The sequence below is a fragment of the Calliopsis andreniformis genome, chromosome 6 (assembly GCF_051401765.1).
Source record: "Calliopsis andreniformis isolate RMS-2024a chromosome 6, iyCalAndr_principal, whole genome shotgun sequence".
In the NCBI taxonomy this organism is placed as follows: domain Eukaryota; kingdom Metazoa; phylum Arthropoda; class Insecta; order Hymenoptera; family Andrenidae; genus Calliopsis; species Calliopsis andreniformis.
Genome location: NC_135067.1, coordinates 10,678,060 through 10,701,865, shown reverse-complemented (window position 1 = coordinate 10,701,865; position 23,806 = coordinate 10,678,060). Strand labels below are relative to the sequence as shown.

The window sequence follows — 23,806 nt, the reverse complement described above, 5'->3', positions numbered from 1 at the left end:
TCCACTAATTCGGATATCTCCAAAATGTCAAGTTTTCTCATATTTTAAAAAGCTTGTATAAGTCAGAAAGTACAATAACGACTGCCATTAAGAACTCAACAAGAACAATGAATATTAACGATCTTGATATCTGAAAGGCTAAATAGCAATTTTTGAATTGCTATTTATAATTGCTAACTGCTGGCATTTGTGCCAGCAATAAAAATTCAAACATTATTTCTAACATCTAAAAACTACAAAGGAAGACAACTGTCTTCAAAATTGTGGCATTCAGTAAGTACAGTAAAAGTAATAATAGATAGCATCAATGAAACCAATTCAGAAGCTGAGTCTGACAAAACATTGACCAATACTACTCAATGTAACACTGATTACAGCATAATAGTACTTGCACGTTCCAATTTAAACTTTAGTCGACAGTATCAATAGTAGTTCCGACAAAGCTAATAACACAGAACACATAGCTGTATTACAAAACAAGTGTACGACCGCATATTGATGTATACTACTGAATACTTCCACGACTGACTAGAATCACTACCAGAATTCATCACACGCTTCTATTTCGCTTCCAATTTACTTCCACGTCTAAAATTAGCAGCAAGTTAGCGATAGCTATAGTCCCATGGATGTAATGCACGCCTGCGGCTGACCATACGCCGACTAACACCACTGAATCGTCGAGGAATATATCACTAGCCAGCAGAAGCTTTTCCATATTCTAATATCGCTTCATCGTATTCGCAGATCCACACAGGCCTCTCTTTATTTCGCCTAAAATTTATCGCCCCCCCCCTTTCCCACTGTGTTTTCCTTCGAAAGAAATTGCATTCACCGGTTCGATGCAAATCAAGCCAGCGCGCACAGGGTTTCGTGTTAAACGATGCTGGAACCGAAGTATAAAAAGCTGCGGCGCCGTAAAGTTCTGAACCCGAAGGCGGAGAGCGATATATTTACAATATGATGGCCGCGACTAGTGTCCTATAAAAAAATCCCTTCCATTTTACGAGAAATAAGCGGCGACCGCCTAAATTCACTTTGTTCTCGGGTTTACGCGTCGCGTAGAAAATACGACGCCTCGAGCCGCGATACTGTCACGATAAAAATATTAAATTCATGCCAAGTGGACTCGCCTCTACAATAATTTAACAGTACCATGTGGCGCTTTTCACCCCCTGACCCAACACCGTCCACTCAAATTTAAGTTTTCGAAGCGCACGGCGTTTTTCCGCGGCGAGCTCGTCGCTATCTCCGCCATTCCTTGGAATTATTCACTCGTTTTAATCGCTCATTTCTCATCAGATTTGGGATAACCTTATACTCAGGAGTAGATCTGTTATCCTGAGTAAGTTCATTGTTATTCATAATTTGCGTGTTTATGGCGAGAAAGAATCTGAGAATATTAATAGGCGTAGTAGTTTCTGCTCTTACATTTAGAGTCACATAATAATATTGGAGAACTAATGGGAACTAAGACTGATAATATTGACTCAAATTTCTAAAAAGTAACTAATCGTAAAAAATTAGTTGATCAGAATATCAGTAGGTTCGTCAGATGTCTTTAAAACCTTCATCTAGTTTTCCTTATAAGCTTATTATAAATTCCCGATAAGTTTCTCTTCGATCTCTAGTAATTTCCTATTAAGCCCCTATACATTCTTAGCAGATTACCAGCTGTCTGATATATCTTTGATAGTATTCTCGTAGAACTTTGACAAAACTCTGATAGGACTTAGGTAGAACTGTAATAGAACTGCGGTAGAACGGTGGTAAATCAGTGGTTAAATTGCAGCAGGAATTTGGTAGTCATTCGATAGTTCAGAACCTCTTCAAGGATCTCCCTTATATCCCTATTAAATCTACATAAGATGTCAGGTCTATTAGATCACCATTCATCCTCTCTGCCTTTCCTTTTCAACATATCCATGCATGCAGAAAAAAATTCAGAAAATTTATCCATGAAATAAAATCTTAGAGACAGCAGTCGCCGTATGGATAGTTTTTCACGCTCACTCCATCTTAGAGAACCTGTTCTCTTCTGGTAGATTCTGTCTGAGAATCGCAGCGAAAGGACATTTAGTCTGAGTAATGTTCTCCTCATCCAACTCAGATGGGAGGTAACAGGGTGGAGACTCTGAGATTCCAAGGCTAATCTCCCTTCTGCAAAGTTTAAATGGAAACGCAGGCCAGGGTTGAGGAACAGGGTTAACGAAACATCGAGTTCGATGTGCCAATGGCAGCGTAGAAACATTTTTAAGCTGCTTAATCTAACATAAGCCATGCGTGTTCAAAATCACTTCATTAAATACACTAGGTTCTTAATTCTTAAGTACTTAAAAATCAAACGTGAGTTTGCATATAAAATTACGATCAAATAATGGCACTTGCAAATAGGATTCTTCAGGAAATGCATATTAAGTTTAATTTAAGTTTAATGTAAATCACGTAGGTATATATAGACGTCTATTCAAAGATTGAAACATTAGCTGTCATTAATGTCACAATAAATGTTATAATAAAATGAATTTGTAGAGTAAGTCGTAACCGAATGATAACACTTGTAATTAGGAATTTTAATGAACGAGTGGCATCAAGTTCGTAACATTTTTATGCCCGCCATTAACGAATATTAGTTTGGGGTTTAAACAGCCGTCATGGAAACTTGGCGCAGACTGCATATCGCATGAAATAAATCTCACCTGTGCTCGCATGGGCATCATGCAATTAGTCATACATCCCGGATATCCAACTGAATGCGGTTTCCCGCAAAGCCAGCAACAAGATCATCTCCATCTGATACTATTGTCTATCTGTATTCATGCTTACGGGTCTGCACAATGGGAAGAACGAAATGAGAAGCGTATTGAAACTGAATCTGTAGTAATGAAAGGATTTCCGACTAAGGAAGACAGAGAGAAACAAAGAAATGCTTCAGCAGACTGACAAAGGTATTCTGAGCTCGCAGAAAAATAATACACCACGTGGCAAAGCTTGCCTCCGCAATCCTTCTTAAACGCTCTACCAGTGCGCAAGATAATTAGCATGATAATCAAATTATTCTTTCGCTCCGTGGCATCTCAAAATGATCCACTCTCAACGGTTCAACGTTGCCAGTAAAAGTCACAGACATCCACAGTTCAGCAGTGCAATTCCATTCCAGGCCAACCGAACGAGTCGAACATTGAATTCGCGGTGAACATTGAAGAAAATCGATGTCAAGAATGTCTGCTGACCATCTGACGGCTCCAGTCGTCACCTCAATTTGGTTAACCGTCGTTGCGACGCTAGAATCATCGCAATCTGGTAAGGCTACGTGCAGCTATGCGATACCATGGAATACTCCAAGTACCTGACATCGGCCACCGCACCGCCTCGATAGCATGCGAAGCAGGAATCCGATCTGGTGTCCACAGACACCCTCATAGTTTAAGTGCTCTCGTTCTTCGAGGCTGTTCCTGTCATTGTTCGCGGTTTCTGTTATATCGAGGGGCATGATTGCCACCTAACGATGGGGCCTGCTCTGCGTTCGCGTGGAAAGGCGTTATGTACTTGATAGAGCATAAGACGATAGCGCTAAGTGGGTGTTAAGTCAGCGATGATGGTCTATGGAGACAGTATAGCGATGTGTGAAAGAATACAGAGGGATATGTAAAGCTCCTTTGGGATTTAATACAGTCTTTTAGTTAGGTTACTGTGCAGGTATATTCTTACAAGTAAGTATATGATGAAGACTGTGGAAGCAGTTTTATTTGATTTTCTAGCAATAATGATAATACCTGTGTGTATGGAGTTATAAAGCAAAATTATATAAGTGGAATTTATAAATAATTGATCTTGTGTTTTAATGTCTCGAAAATATTATTCTTTATTAAACATACTAAAGGACCCGATATTTTGGTAATAATGTTACATGGTTTCATACTGGCTATATTCTATGGATTTCATTAGTAATTAGTTTATACTACTAGTATCAGAATTCTAATGATAATATCTCCCTAATATTATACAAATATCTCTGAGCGAGCTTCTAGTTACAATATTTCACAGTTTATTAACTGTACCATTACGTTCGAGTAATATTGCACATGGCACTTCATTATTCATACAAGCCCTAATGATACAGTTATGTAACAACATGGAGACTATAACACTAGCATTACCTACAGTTTCCATTGTCTGCATGACAGTAACTCTGTAGTGTCTCTTACTATTGTTGAAATGATATTATGTACACCTCCTTAGGAATGTGTACAAACTCTACTAGCACTATACATAGTCTTGTAACTGTCAAGCAGAATCTCTCAGAATAGGGTGAAAAGGTTTCTACGAAGACACCCAAGTCCTACCAGAAACGATCTACTGTATTCTACCAAGACTACACGTACAGACTCTGTAACTATATTTGGATGGGGTACTCACTTTGTTTCATCTTGAACGTCTTGGCAGCTTCCGTGACGCTGATCAAACCCGCGCAAGCGGCATCGGCACTTTGCGCCAAATTCCACGAGTTATTCGAGGTTTGCTGATAGATGAAGCACCTGTAACTGTCTTCGTCGTTCGTTTTCCGTTTGCCATGCAGTCGGGCTACCAGATTGTGCGTGCTGCCCTCCTTCCACGTAGCGAAGCACTCCAGCTCGACGTCTGGGGGTAGAAAAAGGCGCAATTGCAAATTACTTTTTCAGAATCTACGCCACTCGTGTAATAAATGTCTTCGCGTCAGCGCTTCCTTTCCCTAATTATACTGCAATGCATAACGATACCAATTACGACGGAAGCTAAATCGTCTACGCTCTCCAGCGAAAATTATGGACGGAAATATTCTAACCGTTAATAAACCGTGCACCACCGCTGTGAATGAATTATACGGGCGCTTTCGTCCCAGTCCCGCTTGTCCAGTTATACGATAGCGTCTCTAATAATTGCGGAAAATCGCTCGGACAAGCCGAGCAACAAATGGTAATTGACAAGGCCATTAATCATTTACTGCAATGCCGCAAGCTTTATCGACCGTTACGGGTTTCCTGTGTCATGTTAATCAACGTTGCAACTGAATATTATTAAGCGAGAGGAAAATTACGGCGGTACGACTCGTTCGTTTTATCTGAAGATGTGCCTATGAAGATACATATTTCGTTTTGAAATGGTCAATGACTAACAGTGATGTAGAAAATAGCGTGAATGTTCAAAGAAATTGTAGATTTTTCTGTTTGTAAGTTCAGAAAATATTTTTAAACAGAAGTCAATTTTAATTTTAGAATTGTTTAAAATGATAAGTTATTTTATTGAATGCAAAACCTAGAATACCCTAAATGATGGACAACTTCTAAATACAAATTTAATGTAGAGGATGTTCGTAGGCAGATGTCAAAAATTTTAAATGGCGATTGTACGAGTAGCCAAACTAAGACGAAACCGAAGACTGACAGAATTGTGTTTCAAGCTTCCATTTCAATTAATTACTAAAGACACTTGAAATGCATCTGATACGTGTGTGGTTTGTGGATCTATTTTACTATCTCAGGATACTTAAAACGCTAAATGTAGAGCAAGATAAGTCAGACCTGACATACGTATTTCAGGCATTTCTGAATAGTTAATAACTCAAGAAAAAGGTTTGAAATGTAATTTCATGACTCTGGATTTTGATCTTATTTTGGCATGCAGAATCGTTTGTTAAATTTTCTAGCACCTACCGTAGAACACTCTAATATTACACTTTATGACTATTATAATACTCCAATATAAGTAGATCCTTAAAAGTTAAATTGAAGTGTATAAATTTAAATTATATATATCTTCGAATATAAACTTTAAAATTCTGAATCCATAAGAACGCCATAACATTTCATTTCATGTTTGCAAACTTACATTATGATATATGGATTAATAATTTTTCTGGTAAGAAAATTGAAAAATGAATAAAATTACTTACCAACACTTTCCGAGGTGAAGACATTGGGACACGCTTGATAGCGCAAAAGCAATCGGGATTCCTCAGTACAGGTCTCCGCGCTAGATAAGGGTGAAGCACACTCCCCTTCGCCATGGCTGTATGTGAATTCCAAAGGTCCTTTGAAAGGACATGGCATCGAAGTTGCACCCGAGCGGAACAGCGAAATAAGACTGGCGTCGGTGGGCAACGCGGCACATTTTTTAGCTAAGCTGGGTGCTGGGGTTTCAACTAGGCAGAAGGCTGAAAGTACATAAGAAGAAGGAAAATGAAGAAATAAACTGTGTCACAAGTGCAAGCAATTCTTACTGTTCACAAGTAAATCATGAATCTATTATAACTCAACAATCTATGAACAAAAGAAACTTACTTTCTTTATACTGGAGGACATTTGGATGCTTCATGTGCATTACAATGCAGCGGTAACATTTGTCCTTTCTGAAACAGAAAGAAAGAAATTTCATTAAGAAAAATTCTACTGGCATTTACTCATTAATTATTATCCACAGCTTATGATCAAACTCCGTCTTCATCCAAACTATCACGTTAATATCCTCTCATCTATGATCACAAATTTTCATACCCCATCCAGAACATCAACCTGACGACTTCATCAATTGTTTAATAGAATCTCTATACAAAATCCTCAACCTCTCAATCCAGCCAAGCAGTAACTATCTAAAGTCCAGAAAGCACATAGCTTTTAATAAGCACCGGTTGAAAGTATCCAAGGATTAACACTCCTCATCCTCAAATTATTAAGGCAGCACACTGCAGCAGTGACGCCATTTTCCAGGGTAATCGCAGCGGTAGCCAAGAAGTATATCGCGCTGACGGACGGAAACAAAGGTAAACTTCGTCTCGAGGCAGCAGCAAGGGAGCCACCAGGAGTGAAGAACATCCACGGGGCAAGGAAAAGCGGTGGGACGGCGGTAGGGTGAGGGGTTGTGGAAGCAGCAGAGCCAGAAAGAGAAAGAGACCTAGAGGAGATGGTAGAGAGTTGCAGACTGGAGCTAAGTAAGCAAGGTACCAACTAGTAGGGACACAAGACAAGCTCCAAAAGTTTTAAGTAGCTACGCGATACTACTTGGACCCAGCCCTGGCCCATTCATCCCTCTTCCACCCTCTGTAACCACCGCTGTCTCTATTGCGCCTCGCAGTTTGTCTTTTCAACGTGTACAAACGCCTGTGGTGCATGTGCCGGTGTATGGCCAGTGTGTGCACGCCTGCGCCACGATGCCCCACGAATATTTGCGCGTCCTTATATCTAGATGCTGATGGAACATCTTCGCGTAGAATACTTCAGTGCGTTTGGATTTGTTTCCCGCGTGCGGTGACGTTTCGAAGAAATTGCACTTGAATAGAAGCTGCATCGCCGTCGAGTGATGTTCTTTGCTGTGAAAGGGGATGTACTTTTTCCTTGAGCGCTGCGGGGTTTGAAGGTACGTCGAGAGGAAATGGGATGAAGTGACGGACTGGAAAATTGTCGACTGCGCGTTATACGTGCAGTTTGGGTTGGATAAATTATTGAAAGACTACAGTGGAACCTTGATTAATCTGGCTGCAATTTTGTGCATGAGAGGCAAACTGATTCTAGTCGCTTTTCGTTATTTTTTCAGAGATTAGAAAAAGAAGTGTGATTCACATTCGTTGAGTTGCAACGTTTCCCTTATTTATTAGATCCATATTCTAAAGGAATAAAGAGAAAGTAGTGGAAAAGGGTATGACACTTAATTTTGAAAAAAAATTGATCCGGGCTATTTCGTTTTTAGATTCAGAATTTTCCAGTCTCCTCAATGAAAGTAGGCTTTAATATTTCTTTTATTCAAGAGTTAATAAGTTCACAAATATATGAAAAGACGAGAAAGAAGCTTTATATCGCGGGTTATTATAAGTAGAATCACAGTCTGACTAGTTATAGGGCTATTCTACTGTTTCTCATATACTTAGTCAAAATTTAAACTTAATTTTAAAAAAACTACCTTTCCACTTATATATTTGATATCGTATATTGTCAGGAAAGTTTCTGCTACCTGCGATAATGCTTAATTCTCTACTTTTATGAAACAATAGTTTTCAAAACCCAGACATACTTTACTCAAAATATAAAAATATACCTACACTCTATTACAAATATTCCCAAATTTTAAAAATTTGTACATTACAACTTATGAAATATGGAATGCCCTTCTGCATAATAATGTACTGGCTTGATTGCAACATTTTCAAGCATACATGCATTTAGTTGGAGCATACGAAACAACAGTTCTCTATAAATCCTTTACGACCTAAGTTCCACTGTAAACGACGCCAGTCGTTTTCCCAGCGTGTTTATCGAGAGAGTCGCTCATCATTTAAATGCGCCGCACGGTGAATTGGTTTCAAAGCATAAGATCGATGGGAGAAGCATAAAAATAGACTCGAAAGACAAATATATGCGCGGAGTACACGCGCGCAAGCAAACATCGATATATGCATCGACGTTGAGTTGAGACGTTTCAAAACACAAATACTCGTGCACCTGCAATGGTTCATGGTTCGTGAAAGGAACACAAAGGGACGGTGTTTGCCAATCTGTAACGTTTACAAATCGCTCGCTTTATGGCGAATCTTCCGTATTTTACTGCCGCAACTTTCGTCCCAAAATATACACGACAATACTGTTTCTCCTTAGAACATAGTCATATCTTTTTTAATATGACACAAAAATAATACCAACAAAATCAGTTTTCAGTGAGACGTAATCGTACTCAAGGAATTCCTTGAACAAAAATATAGCAAGTAAATGAAATACTGTAACACAATAACTGAGTTGATAAATATTAGATAAATCCAAGTCTGGAAATTCTAATTTCATGTCTGCTGATTTCGTAGAAATTATAAGAGTATCCTGAGACAAAATTATATTCCTAGGATATCAGTTTATTTATGCATATCTATATACAGAATAAGTACGTAAATTAAGTTTAATAGAAATAATCGTCTCGAGACAATAAGATAACTGTGTACTGTTTTCAGAGCGACAGCGTTCATCAGTGAAGCAAAGGAAATCGTAACTCAGTTTAACTCTCCAGATTGGATTGGACATCTCTAAAAATGTGGCAGTACGATCGCGAGGAAAATTGGGTCAACGAGGTTACCGCGATTTATTCTTCTTATGACGAATCACGTCACGATAACTTCACTATCTAAACGCTGTCTGCGACTCAATTTCCACTAGTCGAAAGGTGAAAATGGTAAGAGATTTCTGGTATAAACTATGGATCCCTTCTTCTTCTTTCCATTTCAGTAATTATGCTTTCTATTTTTGTGAGAGACATATCGGATGAACTGAAGTTTCACTTTGCTTTATCTTGGACCAAAAAAGATGCTCGATTAAAAATTGATCGGTTTCTTTGATCAAAGTGCCCTTATGTCACCGAGAAATTTTGTTCAGTAGAAAGCTACTTTCTTCTTGAACAAGTGAAGTTTAGGCAGAATGGATAAGGTAATTGTCCCGGTAACTGGACATTAATGTCAATTTCATTTAATTTTTAAGCTTCAATCTTAATATACCTACTTAGTAAAAAAAATAGCATCATGAAATACTGTACAATTCAAGTTCCATGTCGTGTATAAAAATACCTAAGAAGGTTGTCCACATACTGAGACATTTTGACATTTTAAGCGTCCAGATAATATGACATTTACCTTACAAAGAATATGATATACTGTATGCTTTTAAGTGTTCTAAAAATTTTCTCTGTCACTGTGACCTTTTTTCCGTAATCCATAAAAAATGTTTTCGGTCGTTATACTATTTCGAGTCTCGAGGTATCGAGAAAGTGCCAACTGGACGAACTTCAGCTTCAGTCACTATGCATGGATATTTCAATCGAAAAGTGGAGAAAAGAATTTTTAATTTGCAGACTGTTTCAACGATATTCTCGTGCAACGAGTAGGTACCTTTTCTACTAAAATTACACTGCACCCTGGATCCTTTTTACGTCCTTTTACGAAAGCATGGCAAAGAGATATAATTCTCGTTCTTGGACGACTATTCTTCTTGCATTGCTTCTACATATTTGTTATTTCAAGAATAGTCTCTGTAAAAGATTCATTCCCTTGAAAAGCAGATGTAATGTATTTTACAAAATTTTTGCTCGATGCTAAAACTGTCACGTTTCAAATGAATCTTACTACATTATACACGTTCTTCACTCAAAATTACAGGAATATCGCTCATCTAAAATTGTAGAATTATATAATATAAAAGAGCCACGATTTTTTTTGTACAACTAAACCTGTTCCAATGATCTAGAAAAATGTACAGTCCCAGGTTTCCATCTGGATTTCCAAATTTCTTCTGGTAATAAAATGATTTCAAAGACAAACCTCCATAAACTTTTACACCTATCAAGAACCCAAAGACCACTCGGGTTCCCGAGGCAGCAACTTCGACGAAACAAAAATCCGTCTTATTATATCCCAAAGTTTCCCGACACCCCTTGCGGACCATTGTTTCAGCAACACCGAGTGGCCGTTTCTTCTTAAACTTCCATCGAATCATTCCGCCTCGCTTTTCTATTGTCACGGAGGAGTCGTTTCCGCAGGGACCTAAACCGAGTGGAAGCTACCGGAAACGCATTAACGTGACTTTCGGTTCGACATGGCTATAGAATTGATTTTCCAGGGGTAACTTCCGTACAGGATAATTCTAAGTCATATAATAGTAAATTTTCTAGAGTCACAGCAGTCCCTTGACTGACCAGCTTAACGCTAAGCTCAGATCTAAAGGATCCTCTTGGTAACTAATTTTTACTTTTTCGACTGTTATAATATAGTAACAGAGGGAAAGTATTGTGATGGGTCAAATTTTTGGTTACAAAATGAGTTTTTTGTATTTCTCGACGTTTTGAGGACCACTGAGTCTAGAAAAGCCAAAAAACCAGTGGCTAAATTCTGTATGTATGAATATGTGTGTGTGTGTGTGTGTATATGTTGGCGTATATTTCTTCTCAGAATTTCACTAAATTTGGTATGGTGGTTTTCATATTTGGAGCATTGACGTCACTAGAATTATAAAACATTTGGTCATGGGGATGATGACGTTTACCTGGGCATATGTGTTTGTTGGCCTCTATTTCGTTGTATATCTCTGAACTGGATTATGGGAATTTAATGAAATTTAGTATAGCAATTTCTGTATATGGGGCATTCATACCATTAGAGTTGCAAAAATGCAATTTTCTCACAGTAAGCTAACCGTTCAGTGTCCCGAAGGTAACGTAACCTGGCGATTACGTTATCAATTGTGAATCGAAGAGACTACGAATAATTGAGACCAAGTTAATCGAGGTTCTGTTATAGAACATTTTTAGAGTTCTCTCTAGATTCTATTTTACTGTAATAGAGTTATCTAGCTCGTACCACAGAAGTAGAGGCTTATACATAGAATTTTCAGGCCACACAGAGTGCAGTAGTAGTGCAGAACAAAATGTCAACAATATATTCTGCTTACTCTAAATTGTATCGTGTTTTGCAATTGCAAAGGCTCTGCGATAGACAGAAGGTGGCCAGTAACGATTCTGCTCCAGATGATTACCGCGATAGCTTTCGAACGAACGATAGTTTATCGCTTTTGAACGGTCTTAGAGCCATGAAAGCATCGTTTAAATTTCGTGCCACCCTCCGGTGATCCGACGGTGTCCAATTGGACATGACTCTGTATCGCTCGGAATGGCGACTTTTACGAGCATGACAATTGCTGCCAACGATAATTGCCGCTATGCACTTTTATTTGTTTATTTCGCTTGAAATTGAACGGAGAAACGTAAAGCAGGAGAAGTCTGACGCAAACAGCCGTTGAGAAAGAATTGCGAGGCGAAAGAAACGAAAATATACTCGAATATCCATGCCTAGTATAGACTCCAATGCTTTAAACGCAAATTTTAAAATAAAACACTTCTGTCGTTATTTTATATGAAATTAAAGAGTTTCATATATTTTTCTAAAAAATAGTAAAATTGATAATTGAAGAAGAAGGACGTATAAAATCTTCTGAAACATTACAATAGAATGACGTACTATGAAACGACAGTGATGTATAAATTTTCAGAACTGAAATTCATTCTCTACAGATGTTATAGAAAACACACAAAAGCGAAGCACTAATCGCAAGACTATAATTAAACCCAAATTTCGTGCAAGTACAACCTTATCCAGGTCGATCTTAACTGGATCCAAATTAATTCACCCTCGTATTCAGACTCTCAATGCCTCTTTTTACGATAGCACTTCGCTAACTACTTAACACTCTGATATACCGTCCGGGAATATGGAACAGTTATAAAGTCGAGTGACGACCCGAACCGGAACCGGAATTCAGCAGACTGAAATACAGCGTTAACGCTAAGATCGCGAAGGGTTAATCTCGATGTAGAACGAGAGGAAGCCCCTTAATCCGGAAGTAGAAAAGGGGTGGCGAGAATTTTATCCGTAGGTTATTACGAGAGCACAAAAGACGGATAATGAAAGGGATGTAAAATTTCCTACTCGTTCCTCCAAAAGTTCAAGGTAACAGGAAACGTGCCGATTGAAAACCTTGCTTTTACAGTTTCAGCGGGAAGGTAATTCTATAAATAATTGTCAATAAATTATGGATACGTTTTCGCAGGCCAGGTTCAACGAGCACTATTCTCGTTTCGCTTTTTCGACACAACCGTGTAAATAAATCACGAGAATCGTGCTGAGGTAGTTCATTCTCCTCGCGTTGCAACGAAAGAGTAATGACAATGGCGTTATCGATGGTTTGGTAGTTATGAACGGGGGAATAGTTGTGTGTAAAATACAAAAAAAGAAAAACTGTTGGATGAAAAACGCTTACTCTCGTCTCTATAATTTGTTGAATAATATACTGCCCTAAGTGGCGGTTTTTTAAATATAAAACAGCATTAATTATAATTTAAATGAAGATTAACCTCTGAAGTTATACGATTATAATTATTGCATGAGTCAATTAGATTTTGAAGCTAGGTTTAATAATGCATCTTTAGTCTTTTTACATTTAAATACGGATTATTATACTGTTTCTATTCAATTAATTGTAATCGCTTCATTTCCATTTACATTAAGCAAGAATTAGTCAAATTATGATACACTGTGCAATATAAGTTTTATGTAAATTGTAGAGACTCGTCGCATGCGCTAATTAATTATTGGTCACGTATAACGAATGAATACGTAATAATGATAATAATAGTAACCAACTATTCGCTCGGTAAAATAATAATTAATTGTCATCTTTTCATATCACGTGTTCTGCGAAACACTCTCGAAAACATAAATCTCCGTAATGCGTTTAAAAGCGATTCATTTCGTTCATTCGATGTCACGATAATCGCAGTTGCAGCTTCGAAACAAATAACATTTGTAAAGGATGAAACATTCGTTCTGAAAAAAGCTTCAGGGCACATGCAAATACTTGAGATTTTTATGGTACATTTCTGCACATCGTTGGAAATAATTGCTTATTCCCACGTTTGTTAAATTAACTAAAACAAAAACTCAAACGAAAATTCTGCAATGCTTTCCTGACCCAGTTTTTCCCTAAAGACCACTTTCAGTTTATCTTCAATTACACATAATTCGTATTGCAGTCATCGCAGAATTTTATTCGCTGTGGAAATATAAATAACAATTTTCGACGAACTAATTATAGCTTGCCATGCTTTCAGATTATGTTCAGCAGCAGATTTTCGGCAATGAATTAAAACGATGGAAGAGCGAGTGGTAATGTTAAGCCACTAAAATTCGTCAAATTATACTTTTACTATTTAAAGGACTACACTTCTTTAATCGACCACCTTTCAGTAATGAATATGGAGTAATACAAATTTTAAAGGAAGTTCAAGTTACGGCCACATTGCTCAAATTAACCAATTCAAGTCCATCCGCTGAATTATTCAGATGTCTAATATTCCTCTCCGCGACAGCACTTCATTAGCTACTTTACTACGGCTAAGCTGGAGGGCATAAAAACCGCTTAAAAAACGTCCAATGCTGGCTATCTCTGAAATAAAATGCTTTACAGCTTGCGAAAACAACTTCCCTCCTCGATTGCCTTTAAAATTCTACAAAATCCTCTGACGATTTTATTTTCTTGCTGTGAACAGCTGTGCGCGGTAAATCTCTTGAAAAAAGTAAATTCAAAGCTAAAGGAAAAATGCCTTAAGTAGAATAAACGTGGTAGTTCAGATTTTTAAATGTAGTTCCAACGACCACTTTTAGTAACTATTTAACAAAATTAAAATCCTCTTTACCTAAGTCCTAGGCTACTGCGAATATTTTTTAAAATTTCACGCCAATAAGAAAATTTTACTACTTAGAGTGTATATCATATTCATATTTGGGATTTCTAGATTATTATCAATAAGATTAATGTATCTCGTTATAAATGGCATTAATACAAATTTATAACAGCACTAAGGGTAATAGGAGAATACTGTAAGATGAATTAAAAGTGATTATTCCATGGTTAGAATCAATGCATTCGTAACAGAATTTTTAGTGTTCAAAGTGTAACAGAGAAAGTGGTAATTCAAATCCACAGAATTTAGAATTGTATAAAAAAGAAATAAGAGTGGACGTTCTCAATATAATATAAATAAATAATTTCCTCTTAGCAGTTTTCATAATGCAACAATACCTTGAAGATATGCTGAAAGAATAACATTAAAAGTATGCATAAACAATATTAAAAAATAATATTTGGAAGCCGAATGCAAGAATCATTAGGTACTCTAGAGTATGTCAATAATTCATGCTTCAAAAAGGAATAAGAATTTCCCAGAAATATTAATGACGGTCGTCGTTTTCAGTCGATGCACGTTTCCCATCGCGATTTCCTCGATCCATCGAACAAGTCGTATTTATTTCTCTGTTAAGACGAATCGCTTACGTTAAGTCAAGTATTCGCATTTTAACGAGAGGCACCGTTAAAGTCAACTCGCTTGGGCCACTCGATAATCTCCATGCCTCCTCGAAGCACGTGGATTAATAACGCGACACGAGTAGAAAGAAGTGGTTCAGGCCAAGAAATCGAAGACGTTCTTCTCCTCTCGCTTTCTCTTCTGCAATATTTTCACGCTATTTACTGAAAACCAATCACTAGAACGCAAAGTGAGATATCGAAAGGTCCTGTCAACGACCAATAAATCGCTCAAAAATTATGTAAAAGGAGATTTATGTCAAAAGGAACCAAAAAGTCTTACACCCTTTTATGGTTCGAAATTTTGTTGAAGAAATACGAGCGATCGAAGTTCTACATACAGGGCGTGCAATTTAAATGCGAAACAGTTTTTAAGCACATGAACTGGTTGTTATTCGAATGACCAGGTACTGCCGATAATTATCCCAGCAACGTTGCAGCTGAATAATTATTCAAACAGTAATTATGTTACCTTCGAAAGCTCATCGTTACGTCTCGTTATTAATTTCAATAATAATAATTGTTACTGATACACAATATTACTGATAATGTTAGCTATTATGTACGAATATACACTAAATTAGAGAACCCAGCTCTGCTTTTATTGGTTAGCAACACGTGATGTGTTACGTGCCTATTACATGCAACAAGTACACGACTTTTGAATATTAGAACACAACTGAAGATTCGTTTCACCTTCCAATTATAATAAAATGGATTTTTGTATTCTATATTTACATTACATATGTAGAATATGTAATACTGAATATATACAATATTACATATTATATATAATATACTGTATATATCACATATTCTATATGTGTGAATTCTATACTTTTCTGCAACATTACTTCAAAATACCAACAAAATTAATCATCAGAAACGTGCTTCAAGCTTAACTCCCACGTTACCTCGATCAATCAGCGTCTTTCTGTACTTCACATTCCAAATTTTTTCTATTCTCGCAACCTCATACACACGGCACAATTCCTCCCATATTTCAAAATTTCCATAAACCCCCAACTCGCCCAAAGGTCGAAATTCATCGTGATCCAAATTCACAGTTCGTGCATAATCTTCGTACCAGCCACAATAAAACAGTTTTAATCTCAGAAATTACGTTAGGAGGGGACGCTGCGTTAGCAAACGCCATAAAGATCGCGCCGTCGAACTCGAGGAAAAAGGAAAAGGGGGGAAGGTTCTTCCCGTGACACGGCAGCGCGATAAACAGCGTACTAGGGTGAAAAAGAGTGTTCGACATGCTGTTAGCCGTTCGCGATCGACGGCTCTGCTGTTTGTATTGTCTAATAGCCGAATGGCGTGTAAGGGTGAGTTTCACCCTTCCGCGCCCTCTCGAATGGCGGCTGGCACCATCTCGCTCCGTCGAACCGGTTCTCTCGGACATGGTTTATTGATTCCTCTAGTGCGTAAATACGCACGCCACTCCGTGGTCCCTGCTAACGACGCCCATGAGGGCGTCGCGACGCATAACACGCGCCGTGCGGCCGTGCGCGGCTAAAAGCGACGAATTATCGTGCGATCCTGTTGCCACGATGCCCGGCGGTTTTTAACGGTTTTACGTCCGCGCTCGCGAGCCCCCGAGTGCTTCAGTCATGTAAAAAGCCCCGTTCGAGCGACCATGATGGAAACAGAAATTAGAAAAGTTTGGAGAATTGCATTTTCCCGACGATATGAAAAATCCTGTTGACCGTGGACGGGGAGAAAAGTTTCATTTAACTCTGATTGAGATAAATGTAGGAGTATTAGGGCAACGACGATGAGGGGGTGGAGGGGTTCTTAACGTTTGGGCGGGCGTAATTGCGGAAATTTTGAAAATCGAAGCGACTCCCTTTGTGCCGCGGTAATCGTTGTTGGGAAATTCTTTGGACTGAGTGGAGTTGAGAAGATTTTTGGTAAGGGGAAGTTCTTTGGAATTGATTAAGTAGTTGGGAGGAACTTGGGAATTGATTATTTTGTAATTCAGTAGGTTTTACTCGAATTGAAGTGAAATAGAGTCTAAAGGCGGATTTACAGTTTTCACTGTGGATGATCCATGATGATCATCCAAAGTGAAAAATTTAAATTCGCCTTAAAGGAGAACTACTAGACGAGTATTGAAGATTGTAAAAAGTAACTTAAATTCGATTTTTTCATGCTTTTTTAAACTTGAATTTTTTGGAGCCGATTTACTATAAGCTTAAGTTGATATGGTTTTTAATATGTAAAATCTGTGAAATAAAGTATGTAGCGTGGTGATTAATCTTCAAAACAATTATTTGCTGGAAACAATACGTGAATATGTCGATTCTGCAATGAATAATTATGCTATGGCATTATTTATGATAAGCATAACATTTAAATACAATTAAATGTTGCAATCTGTTGTGGATTATGTACTGAGCTTAATTCTGTTTCACATTAATTAATCAATCATATAATGGTACACTTCATTAGCAATCACAAGGTGATTTCGTCCATAAAATTTTGCAAAATTTTAATTGAATCGAAGGTAACTCATTTTTAATGGCTCACTTATTCGGAATATAGCGAAATAAAACATTAAATTAGGAGTATTTATTATTGAATTAAAAGTATATCTCTCGCTACGTTCATATATTCTACCCAAAAATTTTGTAATGGAATAACGTGTTTTACATTTTAATAGAAGATGCTATCGCGTACACATTAAACAAGTAGGTACATGGTAGCGTTCAAACGCTTGGGATTAATCTTTCCTGACAAAGAAATTCGTGATCCTTCATTATCGCTGCTTCCTCCTTCACGCAAATTTGATCCTTTGATTTTGCAGCCTTCATTATCACGAGCAAGAATAACTTGCATTGCTATCATGACGTCCTACAGGGTGATCCATAGGTTAACATAAAAACTTCAAAGAATAGATAATAACTAAAAAATGAAACAGAAAATGTTATACTCATACAAAACGTCTGGACAGTATTTTTGTTGTAAAGTTAATTTAACATTAAAATTGGGAAAACAATTTCTCTTTGCACTAAACTATTCCAAAAACATTTTTACGTAAAAATAGAAAATAATACTAGTAAAGTATCTCGGGTAGTAATTTATAATACAAATATCTTGATAATTCTACAAATCCCAAAGTCTTCTTTTTTTCAAATACTAACCACAAATACTTGCATTAATATTTATATATACACGTATAAATGAGCAAGCAACAATAATGATAGAATAATAGAAATAATTACTATTGCCAGTAGGATGCACCCCCGACATTAACATTTATAAATATACGTATAAATAAACAAACAACAGTAATGATAAAATAACAGAAATAATTACTATTACCAGTAGAACGCACCACCAACCTAGCATTGAAACTTAATTGATTGCTTTACCCCTTGTCGTTTAAGTTTCACCCCCTCTATCCAAAAATCAAAATTATACATCATTTTTTAGATCCACGCATTTGACCAGCTTAATTATACTAAAAAATAACTAAATACTCCATCTGCAATCCTTCACTCTCTATTTATCCAAATAACCACAATTATCTTCACCAATTAGCAACTAAAAAAAGGAAGCATCATTTGAAAAGAATACATCCCAGCAAATTTCCACGTTTTTGGCGGGAAATATTCTGATGCCGCTGAATTCATCATCGATCGAGTATTACGAGCGCGATCGTCGGTCGAACGTGAGCCAGGGCTCGCAGTTATCGTTCAAGTCGGATTACGAGTGTCGGATAAATCCCGCTCTGCCGCACGCAGTGCTACGCACGCTCTTCGACGCTGAACTAAAGCCAGCTAGCTTAAACTTAGGTGGCAACCAATCACGGCTGGCGAACTACCACAAAGCCAAGGCGGCTTTGTGCTCGAATTAAATTTTAAGCGGGAACTCGAAGCCTGCAGCATCTGCTATCGCGGCGAGCGATCTCCCCACTGACGGCCAAGAACCGACACCAACAGAATGAATATAAAGTGCTGGCGATTGAAAGAAACGCGGAGGATCTACCAAATTGATTGCAAAGTTTGGAGAAAATTTTTTACGCGACATGGAGCTGAATCAAGTAGATTTTAACGTTGAATTTGTTACTATAAATGATACGAAATGGTCTTAAGTTGGTGATACTAGTTATATTGAAAATGTCTCTAGCTTGGAGGGTACAAAGAAATGTTGTGTTGAAAGTTTGACACAATTTGGCTCCATGTCAGTCTCTCTATTTTTTAAGTAATGAAGCTAGAATAATTTTAAAAATTTGAAATAACTAGAATATCTCAAAAATAGAGTAGCAATTGTGTGTATATTATTTTTATCGTATCAACAAGTAAATCTGTCACGAAAATGCAACTTGATTCCGAGAGATATAATTTTAAGAGAAAAGGACCTAGTGTGAAGATCCGTATGCAGAAAGGAATATCGAGTGCCAGTCCTCGCAGAGGCATTATCGAAGAAACTCACGGGAAGAAATAATCCAGTAACAAAATCGTGAATCTCTGACTTCCTCGGCGACTCCATCGTGTCGTTTTCTCCAGGAAAAGGGAGAAATTGGAAGGGAGAAAGGGGGAAACTTTTGCACGGGAGTTTACGATGTTATCGAAAGTTTCAGGGATCCACTACGAGTTCGGAAACAGAATGTGAACCACGTCGATCAGCGACAAACGTGCGGAGCGGACATTTTGTTTTTGAAACGACTGTTGTGACTTACCATGCTCTAGTTCATACATTTCAACTGCAGAAGAAATATAATATAATGTTAACATAGTAGACCATGCACTCTGACAGAAATGCATTGCTATTGAATAAAATATCCTACAAGTTGACCAAAGCATTGTGTTTCTAATTTGCCTAGATGCAGTCATGGAAGAAACACTTTCACTTCACTGATTTATCAGAATCCCTGTGAAATAGAATTGATCATTATCATATGTTAGGTTCTATTTCTCAGGGATTTTCAATTCGTCAATTTAAAATGTATCTTTCAATCCTACGATTGATAGAATTGGCGATGCATGTGTAGGATAAATCGTAGAGTATGTTACTAGTAATGAATCTGTATTAGAGTGTTAAGTATTTTTTGAGCGTCTGTACATACTTACTTTATTTTAATAATAATAAATTCTATTTTACAGGGATTTAGGAATCGAAAGGACGAATTGGAAGCCTGCACAAACTATTCACTTGGTAACGCTGAAAATTGTTGCTAAGGGAAAAGTGATCGTCGTTGGTCATACATATTTGCAAGGTCTCGCGCGTTCAATAAATAATTCCCTGGATTCTCCGCCTCGAGCGGCATTTTGGATGACCAAACCCTATCTCGATATTGTATCGATACTACCCCAGCTTATGCATTACCTTTCCTGTCCCTCTGTTTATGGTAAACGAAAATATTTTACTTGAGGTGGAAGAAACCGAAGATGCAATGGAATTCTATGGAAGCTGTGAGATGGAAGCTTGTGTTCGATATCACACGAACGAATTAAATCTATTGAAATATATTCTGTACATTATCAGAAACAAATGTATTTACAGTAGACAGACAATTGTATATAAAAATAAAATTTCTATGGGATATGCTAAAAGAATTAAAATTGTAATCGTCTCTAGCCTTCCTAATTTCCTACTATTAGGCAATTATTATTGCTATGGTGTATTTCAAGATATAACACATTTTATTTCCAACTTTTTAATCGATTTTATGAATTCTCCCTGAAATTAAGGAAAATTGTTCTGAAAAATGAATTAAATTGCGAATTAGAATTTTGTAAACTAGAAACAGTCATAGTTCAAATTCTTCTGATAATGTGTGATATCAGGAATAAAGGTGAATAAATAGAGTGCTTCACATTTAACTGAGCCAGGGAAAGGTCAAAAGTGCACAAATCTGTTGGGAATATCTAACGATATTGGATACAGACAGTGTCTAGCATTTTCTGATAAGCCTGACCTAGATTAACAATATATAAAGCTTAAACACGAGGATACAAAAGGGAATTCCTATTTTTCTCTTAAGACCAATTTATGCTCCTGTGACTGCCGTGGTATAGTTTCATTCTTCCTACATTTAAAAATGGTAATTCTCTTACTCCACTACTGTTTAAGAACCATTCAGAATGGTACCACTAATCAGTATTCCTATATCTAATACGATACTAAAAAATATCGATTTCATAAACCAAAAGATACATCAATTAGAACGTACAGGAGATTGCAAAGAGGATTTAAACCTTTAAGAACTTACAATACTACTTGTTGATAGAATGAGTCTTAAAATTCATAAAAATTGTAACAATCAGATCTTTCTTTTGACATTCTAAATAGAACATTTTTTTCAGAAAATAGAGATTTCTGTATTTTAAATAGGTATATCTTATGTCCTCAATTTCAGAGTATCTTTAATCAGTATTGGAAGTTAAATTGATGGAAAACGTTTGAAGTGGCACAGAGGAGAAACGGTTAAAAGCACGATACCCCAGTTATCGTACGATTTTTGCACATCGGGGTGGCAGTAAAAGGCACTTCAGAAAGATTTAAGAACAAATTGTACGCGGCATGTTTCAATTTATAGAGACGTTCGTGACGCGTTTAATACGAGGCACAATAATTTCTACGGCTACGTGTGCAGCTCCAATCGAACGACACCTCGGCTATGTGTTCTCTCTTCCTCTACCACGCGCCAGTGAAATGCAGGGCGATTATATCCTCTCCGTGGGAAATTGTCGCTAAAATGATTTAGAGTAAAGCGCAATGGAACGCACGAACTATTCCCGGCGATTATTCAATTTCTGAAATTTCACTTCGCGCCGAAGACTTTCCATGCTTCCTTCTAAGTTATTCCTAACGACTCGTGGTAGTTCTCGGCAAATTTCTAAAGTAAATATCGCATTAATAAAATGGAGATGAATTTGGTTTATTGAGAAGAGAAATGAAAGACACGATAATAATTTAATATAATGCTGCAATAAATAAATGCAGCAATTTAAAGTAATAATTTGTTTACTTTCTTTCAGCATTGATTGAGAAAATAAAGTGTCTATAAAGAATAAAAGAGTAATCATATTTACAGTGATTTTTATTTTGGTAGTTCTAGTGTTAAATTTGTATCACTGCAAAAGATTGAATAATTAATAATAATAGTCCGTTCATATAGTCTAAAGGAAATATTCGTTGGAAGCTACTAGATGCATGAATTGTGTCCCATGAGAAGTCCACTGGAAAGCATCGCTCCTAATGCTTCTCAGGCTTAAATAGTACTACCCCCACCAATGCATTTAGTTACCCCTACCACCTCTACATCTCCAGACTACATATAAACCTGAAAACATCGGACTACTATCTTTCACCTACATAAAATCACTTTTCCACTCAACTCAATGTCACTCTAATTCCTAAATATCTTTCCAAAGAATTACTTTCTAACACAAGAAGTTTAAAAAGTAAAACGCGCATAATTTCAACGAGACAAGAGAAATATATCCAATCATTTCCTCGAATGAAACGACTCTTACAGCTCGTCCTAATAACATACCTCGACTCATGGCACGCAATTCAACGCGATTTTTCTTCGTTAATGTATCACAGATCTTCGTGTGCGTGGCGGTTCGATAGAATTTTCCAGATTTTGGTCGCCATTCGGACGAATCTCGACAAGCGCCCTTTGTGTATTGCGTTTCAAGCGTTCGCAATCTGGCCGTGGCCAAAGAGTTCGCCGCTGGAACGATGGCGGAAATTTTTGCAGCAGGTGATTTTATTTCGCGATCGAAAGGGGGAACTCGCGCGGAGGAAAACAACGGGCACGCGCGCAGAGAATTCGGAAACTCGATGCCCTGGCCACAGGCGCCAGTGTAACATCGAAAACCTATCGCGTTACAAAGGGCGGCTCGTACGTCGAAATCGAAATAATTCGGATAGTTTCGCGCGTCGAACGCGCAAATATGCATCACGACCGTTCCCGATCATCCGAGCGCTCTCCGTTTCTGATTGTTTCCCGTCGGAAAAATGATCGTAAATACTACGTATCGCTTGCCGCTGTTTTTTCGACCCTGCTCGACTGTTAACTTCCGAGGGCACACTGTGTAATTAGTTTGAGGGAATCATCGAGCACGAGATGCATCCAAAATTGTGAAGTACCTGTTGTATTAAGATAGTTGTTGATGAAATTGAGTTTCTTCAGAATGTCTTGCAATTTTAGACACATTAATATAAGTCTAATTCACATTTGGTTACAATTTTAGAGAATTTTACCACCCCGAAGTTGAGTTATTTGTCTTCTAGGTTTCAACTTTTAACGTGTAATCTCTATGCCAAGGCTTTGCTGAAGTGACATTTTTAGCTGTATCTCCGATCATTTTCTTAGGAATTTGTTAAGAAGCTAGTATAATAGAAACAGAACAGTTTACGATTTAGTTACTAAATTAGAGCAAGGTAAGGTTCATAATTTAGTAAAATTTGGAAGAAAATTCCGAAAAGAACTTTTAAAAATCAGTTAGATAAGTCTGAAGTGTCACTATGCAAGTATTAAACTTTTAACAAGAATACGATTTTGAATAGTTACAAAGTCACAGGTAGTACAACTCCTCCAACATGCTTATTCTCAAGTATACAATAACAGTAATAACCAATGTGATAGATTCGTAATATCTAAAACATCACTGGACTAGTTACAACTAGAAAATCCATTACCAACTGAACCTAATGTACAAAACAACAAATACACCAGCAACAAATGAACGAAATTCTACATTACGATACATTCCACGAAAATCCCTGTTCAAAACCCCGTCTCCTTTCTCTGCAAGCTCTATACACGAAGGAAGCAAATCAGTACCGTATAATTGAACTCCAACATCAACTCAGCGAGCATAGAAATACGTATTATTTACAAGTCACTCCCTCGAATTGCAAAG

The 23,806-nt window shown here is 37.3% G+C and overlaps 2 protein-coding genes across 2 annotated transcripts in view; one reads left to right on the top strand and one right to left on the bottom strand.

The window, feature by feature from the left end:
* LOC143180532 (uncharacterized) overlaps positions 1–23,806 on the bottom strand; it is a 309,043-nt gene that overhangs the window by 38,509 nt on the left and 246,728 nt on the right. Inside the window, exons 7-9 of the mRNA XM_076380323.1 lie at positions 6,321–6,388; positions 5,933–6,193; positions 4,420–4,641 (exon numbers count right to left, since the gene is read on the bottom strand). Coding sequence (XP_076236438.1) covers positions 4,420–4,641; positions 5,933–6,193; positions 6,321–6,388 — 551 coding nt within the window. The remainder of the gene's footprint in view (positions 1–4,419; positions 4,642–5,932; positions 6,194–6,320; positions 6,389–23,806) is intronic.
* Positions 7,261–20,613, top strand: LOC143181033 (uncharacterized). Its single transcript, XM_076381218.1, has 3 exons — positions 7,261–7,392; positions 8,969–9,186; positions 20,033–20,613. Exon 3 carries the CDS (start codon positions 20,275–20,277, stop codon positions 20,611–20,613), a length of 339 nt encoding a protein of 112 aa, XP_076237333.1. The 5' UTR covers positions 7,261–7,392; positions 8,969–9,186; positions 20,033–20,274.

Excerpts from the sequence above, each read along its gene's own strand:
- LOC143181033 (XM_076381218.1), top strand. The coding sequence starts at position 20,275 with ATGGTAAACGAAAATATTTTACTTGAGGTGGAAGAAACCGAAGATGCA.